At 34.6% G+C, this 21,666-nt stretch overlaps 8 protein-coding genes across 9 annotated transcripts in view; 2 read left to right on the top strand and 6 right to left on the bottom strand.

Annotated features, from left to right (window-relative positions):
* The window catches only part of LOAG_17009 (bromodomain containing protein), a gene marked incomplete at its 5' end in the record, with an annotated part of 13,413 nt that extends 12,699 nt beyond the window's left edge, over nt 1-714 (top strand). Inside the window, one exon of the mRNA XM_020449668.1 lies at nt 65-714. Within this exon, the coding sequence (XP_020306756.1) occupies nt 65-287 (223 nt within the window). The 3' untranslated portion in view covers nt 288-714. The remainder of the gene's footprint in view (nt 1-64) is intronic.
* Nucleotides 715-971: 257 nt separating this feature from the next.
* On the bottom strand, nt 972-2,619 carry LOAG_05114 (hypothetical protein; the record flags this gene model as incomplete). The annotated part of the gene is made up of 2 exons (XM_003140651.1): nt 972-1,188; nt 2,495-2,619. 2 exons carry the CDS (start codon nt 2,617-2,619, stop codon nt 972-974), a joined length of 342 nt encoding a protein of 113 aa, XP_003140699.1.
* Nucleotides 2,620-2,911: 292 nt separating this feature from the next.
* Nucleotides 2,912-3,085, top strand: LOAG_05115 (hypothetical protein; the record flags this gene model as incomplete). Its single annotated transcript, XM_003140652.1, has 1 exon — nt 2,912-3,085. The coding sequence occupies one exon, from the start codon at nt 2,912-2,914 to the stop codon at nt 3,083-3,085; it is 174 nt and encodes a 57-aa protein (XP_003140700.1).
* A 784-nt stretch (nt 3,086-3,869) lies between these two features.
* On the bottom strand, nt 3,870-6,456 carry LOAG_05116 (hypothetical protein). The gene is made up of 6 exons (XM_020446770.1): nt 6,246-6,456; nt 5,933-6,070; nt 5,509-5,670; nt 4,816-4,988; nt 4,487-4,580; nt 3,870-4,176 (listed from the first exon to the last, which is right to left on the bottom strand). The coding sequence occupies exons 1-6, from the start codon at nt 6,387-6,389 to the stop codon at nt 4,015-4,017; spliced, it is 873 nt and encodes a 290-aa protein (XP_020302927.1). The 5' UTR covers nt 6,390-6,456; the 3' UTR covers nt 3,870-4,014.
* A 1,122-nt stretch (nt 6,457-7,578) lies between these two features.
* On the bottom strand, nt 7,579-8,491 carry LOAG_17010 (hypothetical protein; the record flags this gene model as incomplete). Its single annotated transcript, XM_020449669.1, has 4 exons — nt 7,579-7,704; nt 7,765-7,859; nt 8,037-8,184; nt 8,342-8,491. 4 exons carry the CDS (start codon nt 8,489-8,491, stop codon nt 7,579-7,581), a joined length of 519 nt encoding a protein of 172 aa, XP_020306757.1.
* Nucleotides 8,492-8,694: 203 nt separating this feature from the next.
* LOAG_17011 (hypothetical protein) lies at nt 8,695-10,070 on the bottom strand (the record flags this gene model as incomplete). The annotated part of the gene is made up of 4 exons (XM_003140654.2): nt 8,695-8,892; nt 9,250-9,386; nt 9,550-9,740; nt 9,982-10,070. 4 exons carry the CDS (start codon nt 10,068-10,070, stop codon nt 8,695-8,697), a joined length of 615 nt encoding a protein of 204 aa, XP_003140702.2.
* A 1,664-nt stretch (nt 10,071-11,734) lies between these two features.
* On the bottom strand, nt 11,735-16,230 carry LOAG_05118 (deoxynucleoside kinase). The gene is made up of 11 exons (XM_003140655.2): nt 16,036-16,230; nt 15,780-15,876; nt 15,049-15,165; nt 14,619-14,760; nt 14,042-14,128; nt 13,667-13,791; nt 13,443-13,522; nt 13,127-13,297; nt 12,616-12,736; nt 12,275-12,372; nt 11,735-12,058 (listed from the first exon to the last, which is right to left on the bottom strand). Exons 1-11 carry the CDS (start codon nt 16,209-16,211, stop codon nt 11,947-11,949), a joined length of 1,326 nt encoding a protein of 441 aa, XP_003140703.1. The 5' UTR covers nt 16,212-16,230; the 3' UTR covers nt 11,735-11,946.
* A 1,742-nt stretch (nt 16,231-17,972) lies between these two features.
* LOAG_17012 overlaps nt 17,973-21,666 on the bottom strand; it is a gene marked incomplete at its 5' end in the record, with an annotated part of 7,618 nt that continues 3,924 nt past the window's right edge. Inside the window, 8 exons of one of the 2 annotated variants that reach the window (XM_020449671.1) lie at nt 17,973-18,386; nt 19,339-19,498; nt 19,738-19,925; nt 20,072-20,174; nt 20,297-20,397; nt 20,500-20,720; nt 20,980-21,046; nt 21,183-21,354. In XM_020449671.1, coding sequence (XP_020306758.1) covers nt 18,361-18,386; nt 19,339-19,498; nt 19,738-19,925; nt 20,072-20,174; nt 20,297-20,397; nt 20,500-20,720; nt 20,980-21,046; nt 21,183-21,354 — 1,038 coding nt within the window. In that variant the 3' untranslated portion in view covers nt 17,973-18,360. Of the gene's footprint in view, nt 18,387-19,283; nt 19,499-19,737; nt 19,926-20,071; nt 20,175-20,296; nt 20,398-20,499; nt 20,721-20,979; nt 21,047-21,182; nt 21,355-21,666 lie in introns of those variants that run through there. The other variant, XM_020449670.1, reaches the window with a different exon arrangement.

The raw sequence follows: 21,666 nt of genomic DNA on the forward strand, positions 1-21,666 counted from the left end.
GGCTTCGTTTTCACGACAAATAATCTCATTTTGAATAGTGCTATATTTTCTGTACTGGTTTCAGATACATAACGCAGGAAAGTTTTATCGAAGACTTAGAACAGATTTTCGAAAATTGTCGAACTTTTAACGAGGATGAGTCACCGATTGGTCAGTCTGGAGTGACACTACATAAATTCTACTTGAAAAGATGGAAACAGTTGCGATATAATTACTCGAAACGTTTGAAGCGTTTGAAAAATCCGCGTCTTGTGCACTCGGTAACACTGTTATCGTCGTCATCATAGGAACAAATCAATAAGAGCAGCGAACAACCAGTATGAATGATCTAGGTTCTTTGACTCGGGCAAGTGTGGATGGCGTCAGGGACATCAGAAGTGACAGATCGAAAATGAACAGATCTCTTATGTTGAATAGTTATTATATTTTCTTCTCGACACAGCATACCGATTATGCTTCCTGCATGATGTCCATTCAGTTTCGCCAGCAATATGGTCGGAGGTGAAACGATTGGCATCGTGGTCTTCCTTTGCAGCCAAATATTAGAGCTATTTTAGTTTGTCAAATTTCTTCCTGAATATTGAAGTAATTGTAACGTATACTCTGTCTAATACATGTTTCAGTATTTGGATTTGAAACAACGGAAATATCGCTTTCAAATCCACCTCTTATTGTTTAGTTCTGTCTTGCTATCCTCTGTTTTAATAAGTTGGATATATTTAGATTCCAGAAACTGCTTCATATATCCATGAAGTCAAAGATCACTAGTGTCTTGTTTTTCCTTCATGAAAGAATATATCTGATAAGGGACTTCTCTTGCAAGATTTTCTGGCAGAATTTATGTGAGCTAACATAGAAATATGAATCTGTTTTTAGCTTTATGTTGTAAATAACTCTGCATATGATAGAAAATCATGTCTTGCCAGTAATGCTTATCAGAAATCAATGCTTATCAGAAATTTTATCAGAAATCATAGTGATAGGGAAGTATTTGGAGAGTTCTCGCACTTATGATAAAGTTTGTATTGTTCATTATTACCAGTTATTGATTGTCGTTGCTGATTATTTATTACCACCGTATTGCTATAACCAGCACATCTGATCTCAGTCATGGAGAACATCAGCGCTTGTATTATCAGCACTATCAGCTCTTGTAAATAATATTTCTTTTTCCATTCGGTTTTGATCCTGTGCAGTTATGCTTTAATGTTGTTGAAACTTCTTTTTTCGCTTTTTTTTCGACTTCAAAGGGGGAGTTTACATGGGAAGATTAATTTGATTCTTATAGGATTTCATTTTCAAAATTCTAGAAATCTTTGAAAATTTTAAATGAGTCTGATCTAAATTTCTGCTCAAAAATTAGTCCCAAATTGAGAGAGATAAAACCCTGCTACGTTATTTACCTTCGTACATCAGACTTGAATTTTCAGACTTACTGCTGTTATGCAATTATTGGTCCTCCAATTTCTATCATTCCAGGACTTCCAGATTCCCCGCTCACTGTTCAGGCATTTCCTGAAAGAAGATATTCAGAAAGCTTCATCCCTCATTCTTGGAGCAGTCTGATGTTAATTATTATTGTGGCTTAAATTTTTAATTCCATGAAATAATGACAGTTCAAGAAGTTTGGGACAGTTATTTGTGCTACTTATTGTTTGTTATCATCATGTTAATGCCAATGAATTGATGCGCTTTGATTTATCACTTGCTTACGTAGATTCAGTAATGCTTCGTTTTTCATTGCAGTTTTCTAATCACTATTTGCTTTCTATGAAATACGTTCTCCAGTCCTTATTGACTTGTCATTTATCAACTTTTGTTGGCTTATTAATCAGATTTTCACTAATTTTTGTTCATCTAATACCGAAATTCTTATTTGCATAGGCAATTTTCTTGTTGTTGTTAGCGGAATAACAATATGTATTCCTGATTGTTGATTTTTAACTCCTCGATGCTTACTTTTTACTGTTATGAACGTTCCAAAAATGCCTTCCCTGCATGAATGAATTTCGTTTTAAATTAATATATTTGTTGATTCTGAAGATGTTTTGTTAATTTCATCCGTTTACATGCCTCTATCCTGTCCCACTTTTTCACTCTACATTTTAGTCCTCTGCACAGTCACGTGTCTTGTTGTGCTGGATGCTAAATTTTGAAAAAGGTATGAAGTGTATGTTTTCTTGCTTTTATATTGTTATTCATTTCTTCATGCCACTTCTTTGTCCACTAGAGTTAATAGAAGTTTTTAGCACTCGAACTCCGTTGCCTCTTGCAAGTGATTCCAAAATTTATTTCATACTTTAACTGCATAAAGTTACCAGTTTTATACTAATATCTGGTCGCTGTACTTTCAGCTAATTCTCAAGCACTTTTCCTTCTAATTGCCGTAAAAATTTGTACTTCGTTGAGAACGAAATTCACATGCTTTGTATTGTTTTGTACAGGTTCCCTTATATCCTAAATAATTCATGAAGAATATATCGATATGAAATACCGGCTCTGAGCACCAAACACTCGAAACGCCTGTTTGTGCTCGAATTCACCGTTCAACCAATTTTTTTCGAAGTTTTCGGAACTGATTGTTTGACAAGGGAGATACGTCTGTATCGGGCAAAACATTCTGTTGAACGCATCTCATTCTCAGTCCTCCCAGTATTCGTATGTATCATTTTACTGTAATCCTTGTTGATCTTCACACTGGTTTATAAATTCAAATCCCTGAATAAACTAGTAAACTCTACCAACATTTGGTCGTTATTAGTAGTTCACTGCAAATGAATTGAATTGATATTTGCATTATTGATACACCTTCTAGACCTTTATTCATTTTTGTCGGGAAAGATCCAGGAATAATGCGAGATAAACAGAGGCGGATATAGTGCTTTGTAGTAAAGTCTCGCCTAGCGCCGTAATGCTCGATGAGTTTGTGAACCGCTCCAAGACCCCACAAGTACCGTACGAGTTACCTACACAAAGTATCACGGTTATCAAACCGGAAACTGGAGATTTCAAACAAAAATTTGTGAAGCGAAATCCGTCACTTGGAAGGCGAGAGCGGAACACGGGCCTGTGTTATAGTAAGTAGAAATATGTGGACCTCTGGTAGCGAAATTGTATCTACAAAGTTGCTAGTACTGTCCAATAGTTACTATACTAGCAACATTCGTCAGCCACCTTAAGCATTACTTCAAAATGTAGCATACAATTCAAGGTTCAGTATATGAGAAACACCGTTACTGTGAAATTAAAGGCGTTTACCAAAGCAGTCACTCGCAGTGACCTTACAAATTCAGCAACTAATTAACGCCTATTAATAAAGATGAATAGGTCATTTCATTAATAAGCGTTAATTTAGAAATCAAGTATTCTAACTATTCTGAAGAGGAAAATAATTTTGCAAAATAATGACAAGCCAAAAAATGTTATGAGAATTTAAGGTCAAGAAGGCATAATCATTTGTACGTGTACGTATTTAAAGAGTGGTTCGACTGAAAATAAACAGAGTCTCTTAAGAAGAAAATGAAAGATAACAACAAGAAGCACCTTAGCAATGGGTAAAATTCAAAAGAGGAGGAAAGAGATGTAATAAAAAATGATGAATGAAGAAAAATGAGATGTAAAAATTCGGAAATAGGATTTCGCTGATTGGGAAACGTTAAGTAAATCACAGTTGTGTGAGAGATAAATATATCATTAAATTTCGCTTGGAGTAAAGTAATGATAATATTTAATAAACAAATTGGAAAAAAAACTCCAGTTTTTTGAGGCTAGATGGAAAACAGAAACGCAAGAGAACTTCATTAAATTTAATAAAAACATTTGCTTCAAAATACACCATAGTTTTCCATTGAAAATTTGCAAAACTCTAATCAAATTCTTACTTAATTTTACGAAGAACAAAAACAAGATAACATTCAAAAATGCTAGAATCTTAAAGAAATTCCCGAACGCATTGGCAAATAACCCGTTTAAAAATAACCAATACTATCAGATGTTCGAAGAGGAAGCATATAATCAGGGAAGTGATGGCAATGAAAGCGGTTCCGGTGTCAATCGTTTCCGAAGTCTTTTATTTGGCACAACGATTTCTTTTACAAACGAACCGCACAATGCGTCAACCTCATCATAGAAACCAGGCATACTGATACGTGTCTGATGCTCTTTGCACAAGAAATGCTGAAATTAAAATATCTGACAACTGATGCTCCCACATCCTAGCAATTGTTTTTGAATCACCAAATACGGAATTTCAACCGTCATATCTAATATTCTCATTTTTCGAACTAGTCATGACAACACTTGGCTGATCTAGAAAATATTATTTCAATAACTAAGAAGTGATGCACCAAATATTTAAGCTTCATTCCTTTACGTGAACCTTATAAATGAGGAAGGAAACGATGGAAGTACATTGACTGCTTCAAGGTTATGAAAGAGTTAGGACAAAAAAAAAAAAAAAAAAACAAATAAAACAAAATAAACGAACCAGTTGCAAATCTTGGCAGTCACGTGTGCAAATATCACAAAATCCAGGTCCAACTCGACTTTTTGCTCGAGGCTTCGAAATTTTCGTCTCCTTCCTGGAAAGATCAGCTCATAGTATATAACATGTAATTTCTCAAGACAGAACAATAAAGAGACGTAAAATTAGCCGAAGTATTAAAAAATAAAATCAAAAATCATGTTTAGTTTATATCGCCGTTCCATTACCCACCTATCGAATTGAATAGCTTCTTAAAGAAAATAATTTGTGGAAAAGAAGAAAGAGAAGAAAAAATAAAGAATTAGAATCTATAATATACACAAAAACAGTACTTTCGCTTTAGGTATTCTGGAGAAGCTTTGTGAAATATCGACCTTCCAGCTGCTTCACCAACGTAAATCGGCCGAAAATTAGAAGGTATTCCATACTCTTTCCAGGAAGGCGCATACTGTAGGCTATTATCTTCAAATTTGATGAATGGCGGTGTTAATTTGCGTATGCTTTTCTGTAAAATGAGAGATTAGAACGAACAAGGCACCAAACTATCCTATAATTTGAACAAAATAATGGGATTTGATGATGTTATGACTTCACACAGTCTCTTACTATAAAAACGAAGCAACTGAAACTTTATATTTCTTTTGCCTTTCCCATCTTATTATTAAGACCACGTGTTCCATCATGGAATAAAAAAGACAACGATTTGTTAGTATCGAATGATAAGGAAACACCAAATAATGATTGCCAAAGAGTTTTAAAAAGGTTTTAAAAACCTTCATCTTAACATGCAGATGGATTAAACGAAAAATAAATAATTTAACATAATTTTTGTCCTATGATTCATCCGCATCTAAAGAGCTTGCAGAAAATTCAAAATATGACATGCAGCGAATATTCACTACTGCTCAGTCGTTCTGCTTCTTTACATCAAAGCAAACAATTAAGAAATATGTGCTGCTTCCAATTCTTAATAGAATACGCAAATATCTTCCAAAACATCTCTGAAACGTTCTGAAACAACATACCTGTTTTTCCAATTTCGATTTTACAGGCGCCAATTTCGCCTTCTGATTTAATTTAACGCGATTTTTCACATTCGATAAGATTTGAAGAAAAGAAGTATATGTTCGAACACGGACACCATTTTGCAAAGCAACTCGGAGTAATACTGGCAAAGCACTGCAGTACTAAAAGGCACAGGTACAAGCATAAAGGTTAACAGTGTTTCCATGAAATCAGTATTACACATGCTTTATTGTCATGAAGTTTTTGACAACCGAAAAAAAAATGCAATTTATCAGTGATGCAGCGAAGGTACTGCACGATCGGTGAGAGTTTATAGCTTTGACAAGAAGCAATAATGTTTTCAGTACCTACAGAGCAAGTAATTTCTTCAAAAATAACAGAAACTGAAGCATCCCGAAGAATCGATTACAGAATATAGCTCACTTCGGATGTAATTCTTTTCGATTTTGTTACTCTTTCCAAATACCGTGCATGTGGATGATCAGTAACGATACAAAAAGGCTTTTCATCATCACCGTTAAGCGATTCCAAAACTTTACCACCAAGAAGTTTGATGTCTTTCTGTAACTAACTCTTGCTATATCCCGGTAGGAAAAATTTGAAACTTAAGCAAAACCTTTAGTACTGATGCCAGTACAGAAAGCCCTAAAAATACAACTTGGTCGCGTATAAGCTTTATAAACTACAATCATGTCACTCCCCTTTACTGTATTACTAATAAAATAACGAAAAGGACCTCAAGTTGCAAACGACTGTTTTCATCTTCTAAATCCAAAATGAATTCCATAGAACGAAGTGGTTTTTTGCCCCTTTTTATGATGAAGCTATCACTAAAGAAGGAAAGTGACGTCGACGCTTGAGCGGTGGTATTGTCCGCCATTTCAGTTCTCGATTTGCTGTTTTTTTTCTATCGATAACGCATCACCAAAGTTGACCTAATTCTGGAAAGAAAACTCAAAATTATTCCTATTCAGGCCGAAGATATGGATCACTTGAATGCGTGCCACTAACTACTACCTAGCAGAATGACGAAATAAAATGGAATAAATTAGACTAATTAAATTAAGATGGGCTGAAATAAACCGAACGGAAATGTGTGAAAGCCAAAGTTACCAAAGCAACAACGAGACAGTACAATCAAGACATTATCACTATTCGTCATGTCGTTCTAAGAATTATTTGATGTTCCTAATATTACTAGTAGAAACGGACTTTCAACCAAATACCTCAGTACAATCTAGTACTCAAAACTCTTGCCCCCAGTCGTCTCTGCCCCAAACATAACTTCAGCAATTAAAACTGCCGCGTATTCCTAATGTGTCTTTGAGCAACTCTGATCGTCACTATGAAATTATCGTTCCACCAAGTTCGAGTGACATTTCCATTTCCTAGCACTTACCCCTAATATCTGATGTGTTACATATCGGTCGAATGTTCTGTTGTCTTCTATCTATTTTACCTTTTGAAACAAATTCCCTCAGATTTTTACTGCATTCTCTTTTTTTCCTTTCGCTCATTACCGTAGTCACTGCAATGTCACCAAAGAAGGTCAACATTAGCAGCAAAAGTAAGTGATTTATCCAGTCTGATCATTTTATTGGCCTAAATAAACGAGAGGAACAGCATTATTAGGAGAAATATGAAAATATTAATATAACAAGGAGTGGATCATGGAGATAGCTACTGATTCAGGTGATAGTTACAAGGACCTTTCTCCACAAAGTTTCTTCCTGAAATCAAATGACAGTTAAGCCAAAGATAAAAAAACAATGACTAATTATGTGATGAAGAGGAAAATGCTGCACCGATTAACTGCTAATGTCTCAGTTACTCATTTAAATGTTATTGGTGAATGAATTACCTTTTCAAATTTTGCTCTCGGCGTTATTCTGTGGGCAGTGCTCGAATATATTCTTTTCCAGTGAAGAAAATTTTGGGATAATTTTGCGCATTTTTTTCCTAAAATATTGAACTGTTTGACAAACAGTTTCAAGATTTGAAGAAAATTTGAAGATTTTCATGCTTGTCCAGGTTCGCCTGAGCTTATTTTATTAGAAATCAGGAAAGGCCTACTTGTTGCGACACTTCTTGATGAATAGTCTGTTGCGTAAGCGAACACGGCCAGTTCGACCAGCGTTCAAAACTGGTACGGGACCAAATTCACGCCAATTACTACCAATCATGAGGCAGTGTCCCTGGAAGAATGTTTTAGGCTAGATTTGCGACGATCAATGTGTCAGAGGAACTGAAGATACCTCTGATGGATGCCTCATGTATGACAGTATCCCACTATTTTTTGTTTCATTACTTGTTTCTTCCAGTCGAACAACTTCCATTGTGTTTTCTTCCACTGAAAAGATCTTAATCCACAAATATTGATTCAACCACTCCATTATCAATTTAATCATAAGAACGACAATTTTAATAATTTCATCTTTTCTAGAAAATTCATTCATTATTTGCCGTGTATTTAATCCAAATTCAAAATAGCGAAGGTTTCTTTGTTGAAGTTCAGGTGAACTCCCACCAACATCTCCTTCCGCACCGGCTGCTGTCCTTGACTCTTTGGGACATTCTTCATTTCTTATTTCAGATATACTTTGTTGTTGCTGTGCGCTTTCAGTTACACTAGTGTCAGTTTTCTCTTTCGAGCTGTTCTTTTGTTGATCTTGTGACTAGAAATAGAAATTTATTTTTGGGTAAATTGAACCTTCTTTGATTAAACCACCAAATTTATTCTCGATATTCAGGACGTTGCTTCTTAAAGCCACTTTTCCCTTGCCAAGATAGATGGGACTTGGTGTTCCAAAAATTTTAGCCAAAGTTACTTACTGCAACGGATTTCATCGAACCATTCAGCGATTCATTGGAATTCACTTCCTTCATTCCTACTGATTGCACGGAATTCATTTCCTTCGTTCCTATTAGTTGCACGGAATTCACTTCTTTCATTTGTACCGGTTGCGCGGAGCTCTCTCCCATTGTTTCTGTTTCTTGCACACCATCAGATTTTTTGCCATCGAAAAATAAATGAAAGCAATTAGCATATGCGCAGCAACTTACTACAGGATCATATTGCTATATCATTGAGGTTTTCCTGCCACTCTGCGCCTCATTCCTTCTCATTTTTAATCGAACTATAATTGCACTATTGATATGATATCATATTGAGATGGTGGAAAAAACTAAAGGTCAACGTGAAAATGAAGTTTAACCAAATTCATAATCTCGAAAGGTTCACTTTTCGTGTTTGTCGTCTTCGACATTTTGCTTGTGTCACGCAGTAATTTAACAAAGGGGAAAAGATCCAGACATATCACTTTTCCAAGACATTGCGGTGTTCTTTTATCAGCGAAAAATATCAACAAAATTGTTGCAACCAGCTGTAAAAAAAGAAAAAAAAAGAAAAAAACTCAACAATACAGCGTAATGTACATTGTGTTTTCACGTTTTGATTGAACACTCAGAAATATATCAAATAAAAAAGAATAGTTTAGCAGAGTAAAAAGCAATTTACAAATAATTGTACGGTAAAACTGAACAATGGTATTAGTGGTCAAACCTATGAAAGAGTTAGATAAACTTTGGGGTAGTAGAAATAACGCAGACTTCGAAATAAGGGTAACTTTTTTATAACTCCTTATCAGTTCGTGTTTCAAAATCAAGTGAAAAAAATTCAACGATTTTTAGAAAATTTAACAATCTCGAATTCAACAATTTTCCAAACACGAGAAACGAACCGAGAAAAGCGCGATGATAAGAAGTACAATAGGTGCATATATAAGGTGCTCCTTCATCCTTATGAAGAGAAAAACTGACCAAATACTGGCTGACCCGGTAGTTACGGCATTTACAGTTACATATAATGAACGATAATCTTCAAGCGGCATTTAATTCAAACGATTGTATCTTAGGTAACTTAATCAATATCTAGATTGGTATACTATATATTAGAGACGATCAGTTAATCTATGTGAATCGGTTGACTGCCTAGCAGAAAACATAATATATTGGCCAATTTTAGAAAATAATAGATAGACCTTGACGATTTTGTTCAATTGCTGCAAGACCAAGAATAGCCATAAACGTTTGGAAGATGAAGAGAACAACAAGTGCCATTGGGATGATACTAGCAACATAGCCCAACACCATGAAGACGCATAAACCAAGGGCCGAAATCGCATGTATCGATACGACCAAATGAAGCCAAGTGGGATTCCCACCAACAAACCTCAAAGCTAATTTCCCCTAAGTTTTGAATCTTAAAGTACTAAAGACTCATCAAAATCTTATACAAGTAGACTACACCCAAAGATGATGGTAGTATCATCATCTTACCATTGAGCCTAATCTGCATTTGCATAATTTCAGCTAATTGGCAAGATTGGCATTTCAGCTAATTTAAGGAATTGGCATTTCAGCTAATTTAAGGAACAATAGTGGTTAATCAAGAATTGAAAGAACTCAATTACGGTGCATTCGCTTTGTTGGCTTCCACATCTGAGCCAGAATAAAAGGATTGCACCATTTCGAATGACGAATTTTTTCCAGCTTTGAACATTTATAAAACTATTTTTTGTAAATTTGTATGCAAATTTTTGTTCGATGGGATGAAATTAATATTTCTTCTAATTTCTTTCAGTTTTTTGCACCATTTTGTCAGAGAAATAAAACTAACTTTTATCCATCAAGATATTAGTACTCAAGGTAGACAATGTTTCTTGCATTTTAAAACTGCATTACTTCGAACAATCCAGGAAGTGATTGCTTAATTAATGGTCATTTGTCATTTTTGACATTTACAGCTTTCGGGATGTGAAAATAATTAATTCTTAATTTAAATTATTAAAAATTAGGGATTGCGAAGTTGTTAACATTTAAAAAACTGTAATGCTATTCAACGTAACTATTAGAGCACATAACATAAGGTAGTTTTTTTTTATTTCGCCAATTAAGGTGATAAATTTACAAAATGACTGCAATTAAGGACACTCAAAAGGAAAAACGAGACAAAACCTTATCTTTCACCAGTTTATATAGGTCTTGTGGACTTGTGAATAATTGCTGACCACAAGCGAAATTTGACTATATTTCTAGTAAGTCATTATCCTTTCTTTAAATTCAACCTAAATCTGCCTCTACCCTTTGAAAGGCTTGCTCGCTTATCAGGAAATATTTGTACTTGAATTTCCAGGAAAAATTACAGAAATCTTGGAAAAAGTAGTTAAGTCTTCTTGTCCCTAACGATGATTCGAAATGCAATTACCACATTACTATTCGTATTAGATCAAAGTTTTGGTTTTAAAAATTCCATTTGATATAGACGGAGTGACTCAGTTTCCCGCTTTGTCCGGCAAACCCAAATGAATTGAAAGCGACGAACCTTTGTCGGAGGTGAGGGATACATTGGTTTTTACTTCATCTAGAAGCTTAAATAATTTAAATGTTTGGACGAAAAGTAAGCCGAATTTACAAGTCGATTTCTACTGGATTACCTGCAGCTACTTTTTTGTTAACCCATATAAAGGCAAGATGTACGAAATGGTATCAGCCGCTTTGTCTTCCAATGAACAACAACTGGCCCTCTAAACGGGCATTTCATTCTACTGACGCAAAATGTATTGCTCAGTAACGCATCTCGGTAAAGAGCAGAAATGGTACAGCTTCTACGTCACTTATCTACTTGTCAATAAGAAGTCGTATCATTGAAACAAGTCGTGTCCTCTACACGTCAGTACCATAACACTATTAGGTTGAAACTTCGTTCGATACATCCTGCATAATTCACGGTTCCTTGAATCTTTTAAACCTATGACGACACTTTATGCTTCTACAGGTAGATTCAAGTACATCGATGTGGATGAGCATGCATCCTTGTTACACCATATTACTATATAATGGCAAGATTTCTAAAACATGACAAAAACTTTGGTAATTTTACCAAAAAACAAATTATCCGAATACATAGGTAATGCATCCTAAAAAATGCCAATCAAATTGAAGAATAACTTCATACTTAAGTGCAACCAAATAAATCTAAACTGAAAGCCATACAGTTACTATACGGAAAAAAGCTTGGCAGTATCAAACCAAAAAAGACGAGAACGTAAGGATTCTACAAAAACAGCACGAAAGAACAATTAGTATTTCAAAAATCTGATTTCCTTCTTTCAAGACTTTCTATATATTCTTGAATATGAGGTTGTTCTTCAGTTAAAAAACCCTGATCATTTTGCAAAACACCAGAATACTATATTATTTATTCCCATATTCAGATTTTATATTTAATCAATTAATTTGCTTTACACTTTAGATAAGTTTTCATCACTTCGTCATACTTCAATTTTGTACACGATATCACATATTTAAATCATCCGGTAAACTAAAATTCTACAAATGAGAGAGATAGTGTGAACTTATACACATTCATGAAAAACTTAGTGTTCATTATGAATCTGATTATAGTAACTCTGATGTGTTGGATCGGAGATTACTTCTTGGACACCAACAAGATCTTCTAGATATGCGTCCTTGTAATAATACTGAAACCTGAAATTTACATAAAACTCAGAAATTGTTTGGAATTTTGATGAAAGTTCAGAACAAGGAAAAATTTTAAAACCCAGTACACTGACATATATGGAAAAATCGAGAAAACCGAGGATGGCATTATGCTTGCTTTCATTTCCCTGCTTGTCATTCATTATTAAATTTGTATAAATCATTGTATAAATCATAGGTGCAACAAAGATATAAACAGCTTACCATGGTTCCCCTTTCGTGAATGTGCTTATTTTGCTGAACCAACCAAACTTATCGCCTTTATTCTTGATTGCCGAATAAACATATGGTGTTTTTAGAATCTGAAAATAAAATCTGTCCAAATTAATGAGCGATACAGAACAGCAAGTAGAATAGATAAACTCTGAGAGCGTTCTGATGATAAACCATAGTTACGAAGAACTGAGAGAAAAAGAAACAAAGAAAGAAGGACTTTTATCCAATCAACAGCCATGGAAGTGGCTATACAAATAAAAAACAATCTAGTTACAAGTGAAATAAAATCATTTAAAAAACTTTCAAGTACAAGCGAAAAAAATGTTAACCTCATTATGAATACACTGAATATAGCGACCAAGTTCTCGAGGACTTTGATATAACTCGCCACATTCATGCTCAGGAAGACCCAAAAATGCTAACGCATGTGCCTCTCTTTTGTCCGTTACACTGAAAGCTTTCCATAATTTTTCAGTTTTTATTTGATTTTTATTTCATTGTGATCATTATTTCAGTGGTACTCCAACCAATCACTATGTTTTATTTCATTAATAGAAAAATAGGGTCGAGACGCAATCCCTATATGCTCTTTATTAGATAAAATAAATTAATTACACAGGTATCCGAATTTTGAATACCGTATTGAAAACATTGGGTAACCGATTACTAGAAAAGTATTATGGGAGGGATAATGATGCCGGGTACATGATATCAGCAAAACAGAGGGATCCGCACCACCAAACTCTCAAATTGCATCACCATTAAACGATATCAGTGCTGCTCATAGTTCATCCACACAATTAAAAAAAAAAAAGAAAAAGAAAAAGGGAAAAAGTGTACAAATTTCGTGCAATAGAGTAGTCTAGTTCGTTTTTTCCATTTTCCCAAGTTCCAAAAACGTCGCTTTTGTGATGCTCAAAGAAATCAAAATCCATATCTTCAATATCTTCCACAACATTATCCACATTTCCAGGCGTTGTCCAGTCGTAAACCAAAATTTCGGAATGCTTCCTATAATGACAGTCAGATTATGTGCTGCCAACAAGAATTAACAAAGATTTGAAAATCTCACGACATTCTTGTTAACGTATCTCAGTAGATCTCAGCTATTCCACAAGCTGATTTTATTTTGCACTCAAGAAAAATGCAAATGAACCTAAATTCTTTCAAGGCATCTTTATATGAATCCTCGATTGTTTGCAAATAGGTCCGATCGACAACTGCAATTTTGTCTGTCTGAAATTAAAATACAAATAAGTGTGTCATTTATTTATAAGTACATAACAATCATTTCTAGGCAGCTGCGTCCTGTAAACAACATAACACTATAAAAAAGAATTCAGAAGTTATTCACTCATAATTTAAAAAAAAAAACAAGACACTGCCCTTCTGACGAATGTTCTCCAAGCATTTATCGACCGGCACATCTAAATAAATGACCAGATGTGGCCAGAAGCGGCAATTTGGTATCATATTCTTGCGCTCGATGTAATAATAGGTAAAATCTAAAAAGTATGACATAGAAATTACTTCAACAGATTAATTGGAGACATTTCATGAATCACTGAATTTTAAGTATTTTTCTCTTTACCTCTTTCGTTTCATTGGAAAACGTTAAAAAAATGCGTATGTGCTGTTAAATGTAACACACACAAAACTGTAAGTGGGAACTTAGAGAACGTAAAATAAATTACAAATAAAAGGAATGTTAAATAAATGATCTGAACCACCATATGCAATAATGAATTTGCTTACATTCTGGTCCAATGTAATTTTTAACACGACATGCGTTAGCGAAAATAAAGTCAGTATGCGGAGTACGCTCCAAAACGACACCTTGACCTGAAAATCAAATATCGTAGAGCAATTAAAACAGTAAAATCATTGAGCGTATTATAAATTTTTGGCAATAATTTATTCTACCATACTTTGTTCTATTAAAGCATTTTCAGAGAGATGATAACTATATTATCATCTCTCTGAAAATACTTTAATAGAATGAGATGGATACCACTAGCTTTCCCTGAACATATAATGTTTATAAAAACTAGAGAAAACAATGAATTTTCTGAGCTTTGCTATACTGAGAGATTTCCCTCAATTATCTTTCCATAAAACAGTATCAACAACATTAGATTACGAATGATACAATTCAAGATTGAAATAATTTCATTTCATATTTTGAGTGCACTGAAATATGGGTTTGGAGCAATAGCAAAATGAAGATATGACATCTATTGCAGCAGAATCTGCTGAAAGTATGAAGTAAAGAATCAAAATTCGAAGTTTTTAATATTTCATTCAAGTCATTCAAAACAAGATAAATTCATACCAGTATTCATAACATGCGCTACAGCGTTCAAATACTGGTCGAACTTGCATCTAAGAATACGATCACGCATCTTTGCTGTCTCGTCATTAAAAGGATCCTTGTAGAACATATTCATGTCGAACAGACGGAAGGATTTTGGAAACTATAATTCAAAACAATTAAAAAAGAATGAGTGGAACAGGAAAAGAAAATCACTACCATTGCTCTTCATTTATTACCAAAGGTAAAACTTTTCCCATATGTAAAGAAAACTTTAGCAAAGAGTTTAACCATGAGAATATCAGAAGAAATCCATTATCTTCTCTAAGCTAGACATCATAATACATTCCAAACTAACATGTGATTCCACACAAATGACTACTTATCCAAATATTTGTCGAAATAATTTACAAGAACTGATTTTTTTTGGACAATAAGTAACAAGCCAAACCAAATGATAGTAATTTCTGTAATCGTTACCAAACCGATCTATCAGAACTTCATCCATTTGAAATTCCGGAATAAAATAAAAACCTAATCGATCCGCAAGTGACCGAGCCATATCTGACTAAAATAAAGTCATGTACGATATGACGATGGAATTATCCAAAATAAAATTACGAGTTTCTTTGATATTTTTCATTTTTTCTCCTTCTTTTGAAAATCCCAAACAACTGTTTACTTGTGTCATGAATTTCTTTTTGGAACTAATTTTGCCCCTTAAATAACTTAAATGGCGTAAATCCTGGAAAAAATCCCACTGATGCACACTGCCATACTCATGCTCTAGACAGAATATGAAAAAGAAAAAACAAACAAGTAATTAAAAGAAAATACTTTTAAAAAGTAAGAAAATAAGGATCAAATATAGCAGCTTATGGAAGATCAAAAACCGCAAGACTTCAGTTCATTCATTATTGCAGTCTTTGATAGTCATGTACAAGGTACGCGGAACAAGTTAGATGTGAACTATCAGATTACTTTCGTCCTTTAATCATTAAATTTTTGAGATCCTAACTCATCACGTCTTCACTTCAAAAATACATCATGTAAAAATCCAACTCTAAGCAGCTGCTATAACTTCCACAACATGATACGACAATCTGATTTTAGGGAACAGACTAAGGGTGATCACAATCAACTAAAACCCTGCTTATATCATCTTCCTTCATTACAAATTACCTTGTTCGAACCGATATTTCCTTCAACCACTATCAATTTCGAATTTTCATGAAATCTCTTCAGCGTCCGATCAACAAGAACGTGCTGCCATCGGTATCTGAATGAGAAAAATCTCAAATCAGACAGATACGATCTCCCACCTAATTTCATCTAATCATGAAGACAATGATGCCTCTCGAATGACTGCTGCTAAACAACAATCCTTTTACTGAACAAATATGTGGATAAACCTATGTTTGCCAAAAAAAGGGCATACCCCTTCTCCTTATAGGGCCACGGTTTTGGATAAGTGTCTGGATCAAGTTTTAATTTACTCTTTTTAACAATTGTCCGTTTTTGGCTGACAAACTGCACAATCCCACCAAATACTGATGATGATGAAGTACGCAATCGATGACCGGTGTGCACCCATTTACATAACGCACCTGCCATCTTTGCTTTCTGTAAATTGATACTGTTATTAGGGATAAAATTACAAATAATACTGCAAATAAATATACCAGCCATCTATACAACAAAACAATAAGACGGAAAAGTCTTCACAGGACAACCAATGGGGCGATGACTGCAAATAAATATACCAGCCATCTATACAACAAAACAATAAGACGGAAAAGTCTTCACAGGACAACCAATGGGGCGATGCAGAATGCCAATAAAAGCAAAAATTGGCTAATGGCTAACACTAATTTAAGATTCAAAGGATAACCAATCTCTTCAGTGCTCTATACAGAGCAATTTGGAAAATCTTCAAACCAATTGAGAAAATACAAATCCTCGATTCCCAGTTGACAAAATATTACATGTACTCCCCAAATTATATCGTTCCCTCAATTTAAGTGCACACGTAGTTCTCACTACTATTTAGTGTGTGCGCACAGCTATGCTGAACACAAAACTACCAAAAAATATTGAAAGTCCAAAATCATTCCAGCAAACAGGTCGATCCTGGACATCTTGGAAGTCAGAAATATCGATCCACAACACTCTTGAAAAACCCAGTTGTTACTCATTGCTACTTAGAAACTTGTGAAGCAGAACTCCCACCACGAGAAGATAACTATTATAAGGACTATAACAATAGCGGTACTTGACAGCATTCAAATCAATATTAGCGGACCACCTCACCTTACTTATTATGAAAAATATATTAGTGATTCCTCTTTGTATAACTGCTGCACTAGCTCTCCTACGTAAACTGAGAGTATAGAGTTCTGGCACCAGGTTTTGGAAGACAATTGCTTTTTGATATACACTTTCCTCAAAAGGCTGTTGAAAAAGCTTAGACCAGAAATATGTAAACAAATTAACATGAAGTAATATGAGAGGTTAAGATACGGAATTTAATATGTATTAGGCACAGAAATTTCCACCACACATCGTAAGTCCACCTTTCTACAACGTTTGTCTTCCATAACGTTGAGAGGGATTCTGTTCCTAGATAATTAAGAATAGCCTACAAATCCCAAGTTAACGTCGCGTGTTTAACAATAAATAGCGAAGTGTACTCGACTGTAATAACCAGCAAGAAGATTGGAAGAAAATGAAAGACTTTAAATTCGTAATTATTTCAAAATACGTTACATAATCGCAGTGAGATGCGATACCTTTGGCACTGTGTACAGATAGAAAAAAACACATGAAATACTTTACAGTTATATTATCCAACAGGAAGAGTTCCGTGTTAGGATGCACCTAGATGAAAAATATATAGCTTATTGCGTCTACATAAATACTCTCACTGAGTTTTCCCAACGATTGAAACTTCCAACCAACACTATTAAGATTCCCTGATGAAATAACTATCTATACGCCATTTGTGCATCTTAACAAAGAGATAAATGGTGAAACAATCCAATCTAAGATTAGAAAAAAATAACTGAATGAATATGGAGCACAACAGAAAAATTCTACAAAACAACGCAGAAGGAACAGACTTTCTACATACTCCTACTGCGCCTCAGTAAATATACCACATATTTATAGCTCAAAAATGCAAAAGAAGTGCAAAGAAAGCAAAAAAAGGAAAGGAATTGTCTTAGCAAATTGCAAAAAGCTTTACGGATGTTTCGACTTCGTCATAATGAACAAGTAGGCGTTCCTTTGGGCAGTTAATCCTCCCAAAGAAAGGTAGAATTGCTTGCTTATTCAATTTCTTGATTTCTCGTAAAGAACAAGATCGGAAAAGGATGAGCAAAAAAAAAGCACAGTAAGTTCTGGCCCTGGTAGACTGTGGGGTTCAGCATTCAGCATACTGTTAAGGAACCAGAATTAGTTCTTCAAAAAGATTTCTGGAATGGCTTGAAAGATGGACTAAATAGTTAAAACAATTGCCGAGAATTATTTAAATGGGGGAGCAATCATTCCAAAACACTGTACAATTGCTGCAAGCAAAATAGCAACAAATATGACATGTCTATAAAGCAAAAACAAGGCAGTGTCGCAGATTTCTAAATAAACTGAAGAGGCATAGGAAATAAAACGAGATATAAGGTAAAGTACAGTATTTTCGAGTTTTAAGTTTCTCTAAAGTGATTTTCTGGTAGTCCCCAAAGTTCGTATTCTACTGTTCGCGGATGATTCAGGAATTACGTCTTTCATGCGTATCTGAAAAGTCAACCACTTCTAAAAAATCCTAAGGAACAAAAATACCTCAGAATTTAGAGACCCTCAAAAAATTGCGGGGGATACTGGTTTCGGAGAAAATTAGAATCTGGGATATCCCATTAATATCCTGGCAAAAAGGGAACATGATAATCATCATATAAATATGGAACCTCGGAAGAAAAGCTGCAAATAATCATCAAGAATGTACAACTTACAGAAAAGCAAACATGAGATCAAACTTATTTAACGGTCTGCACGAGGTTATACAGAACAAAAAAAAAAAATAGCAACATGGAAACATTTACGTGATATAAGTACCAATTTGCACCACTTACGCTGCAAAATAGTAAGTTTAAATTAAAAAAATCTATAGAATTTCTAAGATGATTCAATCGATTAAGATGATTTCGTTGTATCCTTCTCATTCGAATACTCATAAATTTGAAGAATTATGATCTCAGCTTATTGGAATCATTGTGGAATCATAAAAAAGTGATTTCACGAAGAAAAATTGTAAAGAATAAATAAGTTTATTTGTTTATTCTCAAGTTCTGCGTAAGGGGCACCCATGGTACGGATGGCAGATTCAAATATAGACAAAGAAGCAAACTTACATCAGTTTATACTGCCTCTTAAAACATTTATATCATAGCTTAAAGTAAGATATTCCAAATTAACCCTGAGAAAATAGCAATAGTGTTCAGTCACAAAGCAAAAATACTATTAATCATCATTCAATTTGATTCCTTAAATTTCAGACTTCCTAAACCTAGACTCTTGCCGACAAAAAAAAAAAAAAACAACAAATTCCGATCCCTTCAGGTTTTCATCTGTTTTTGCTACATCCTTTATAAAACCATGCAAATCTAATTAGAATTACATTTTACAGGAAAAAGTTTCGAAAAATTTAATCTTTGCTACGGTAAATTTAGCCGACGTGATGTGCCATTACCGTGCTGTCGTGTCGAAACAACATCATGGGAAGCGGTGCTCACCACAGCTGCAGCAGCAGCTTCATTCAATTCTTCATCATGAATCATTCGTGCGCAAGCACCTAAACCAAATCGTGCATCCATAAGTATCCGCTGAATATTCATTTTCGCCACTGCCTTCTAAAAAGTACAAGTGGTATAGGAGAACTGAATTAACATTAATTCCTATCAAACAGCCTAATCAAAGTTTGGGCAAGGATTTTCTCCACATTCCAAAATCTTTGGGCACCGCCCAATCAATTACATATAGCTGGCAGAAATTCCTGATTCCTGGGACAGGATTTCAGCTGAAACGCAATCAAATAAGAGTCTAAAAAAGCAATGTTTTTTTAATGGCCCGATTTAGTATGATAGCTCACCTCATCTTCATTTAATCTAGACAAATAATTAGCTATTGAATTGGCAAATGCAAGATTAGCATCATGTTCTTCATGCAATGACTGGCTTGGTAATATGGCATAGTGTGGATGCTCCACTGAAACAGCTTGTGTCACGAATCGATGCCCAGCCTGTTGTCGCAGCGGTATCGAGGAAGTTTGCTGTAATCCTGGAATTAAATGAATTTCACGTTGCTCTTCTTTAAATCGACAGGAATGAAGCGAAAGACAATGAGCATCTTTCGCAGATTGTTGCAAGCTTCTGCAGAATTGTATCTATAGGTAATGCTACCCAATATTATAAGTCATAACATGCCCATCTGAGCAGCATGAGATGTTGCCAATACGGTCGCACGTTGCGGTGAAACGGAAATTCCGGGATGTGAATGCGAGCTGTTCGGAGCCTGCTGCTGATGCATCTGTAAAAGAAAATTATGATTTTCAAAAATGCTTGCTTTTCAAAATAGACTCGAATTTCGCAAAGTCGATTCAAGATCAAAAAAAGAAAAAACTGCCAAAGATATCAAAAGAATTAACAAACCTGCTGTTGTACACTATGACCCAAGACTATATTTGTGCCTCCTGCAACTGCAGTAGTAGGACGTTGATCCAAAACTATCTTCTCATTCCCCGGTATCGTCCCTGAAGCCCATTTATCACGTTCCATAAAAAAGCAAAAGTTAAATTTAATAAATAAATGATTACGTGACCTAAATTCTTCTGGCATAACACATAATTTCGAACCTTGATCAATGGTAACAGTTTTTTCGGAAATTCCATCATCCAGAACAACTTCGTCTCCTAACTGTCCACGACCACTTGACATTCCTTGCACACTAACCGCAGCAACACGTTTTCTACGTTGTGGAACACCCACTACTTTTAATTCACCACAAACTGTTGACATGCCGTTATTCGAGGATACTGCATCGGTATTCAACTCTGATACATTTACTAACCGATACCTATAAGTAAACAGGCCATTTCCCGAAGTCGATTAGGGAATTTTTGCAAAGTTAAATTTCACAATTTGTAAAGCTCAACAACTGCGTAAGAAAACATCGATCTAAAATTCAACCTAAATTTTCAGAAAAGTCTACAGCAAAGTCATGTGATTTATGAAAAGTCCGGCGCAAAATCAAAAATTAGAATCAAAAAAAAAAAAAGAAAAATAGGGGAAAAAAACGTACCTATAGTTGGTATGGATGATTTCTAAACACTTACATTTTTTGTGACCCGTGCTGGTAAAAAGTTGTCGGATCAATGATCATTGTGACCGTACCTCCATCATCTAGAGATGAGAATAACATGAAGTAATCGTCCCCGATAGATTGCAAAGGCACATGGACATATTATCTTACAAACACTGCTTCCAATCAAGATAATGTGATATAATGATAGTCTAACTGAAGAGTGATAAAAGTTACTTGTTCTGACATTAACATCCTTCTTAATCACACCAGCTACCGGTGCCACACCTCTTGCAGTAACTGTTACCACTCCGCCATCAGCCGTTTGTAACTGCTGTCCTATTTTTGATCTTGGTTCTACTTTAGGTAACAAAATGGGTTGTTGTTGCTGTTGTTGAGATGATGCCACCTAGGAATAAAAATCAGTTAAAAAAATTACTTGAAAAACACTAACAAAGAAAAAGTAAACGCAAAAAAAATACTTGGGAAACATTGGCAAAAAAAAAAAATAAAGAAAAAACTAACGCAAAACATTGAAAAACTGTGACGCAAAATCCCCAACTTACAATGAAGTTTTATTTAGGTATGCCTCAAATGTTTGTTTTTAGCGCATCCGAAGAATGCTTGATCTCTTTTCATGAATTTTATAGAATATGATGAAAATAGATTCTAAATTATATATATATATATATATATATATATATATATATATATATATATA

The sequence above is a fragment of the Loa loa genome (assembly GCF_000183805.2).
Source record: "Loa loa unplaced genomic scaffold supercont3.34, whole genome shotgun sequence".
NCBI lineage: Eukaryota > Metazoa > Nematoda > Chromadorea > Rhabditida > Onchocercidae > Loa > Loa loa.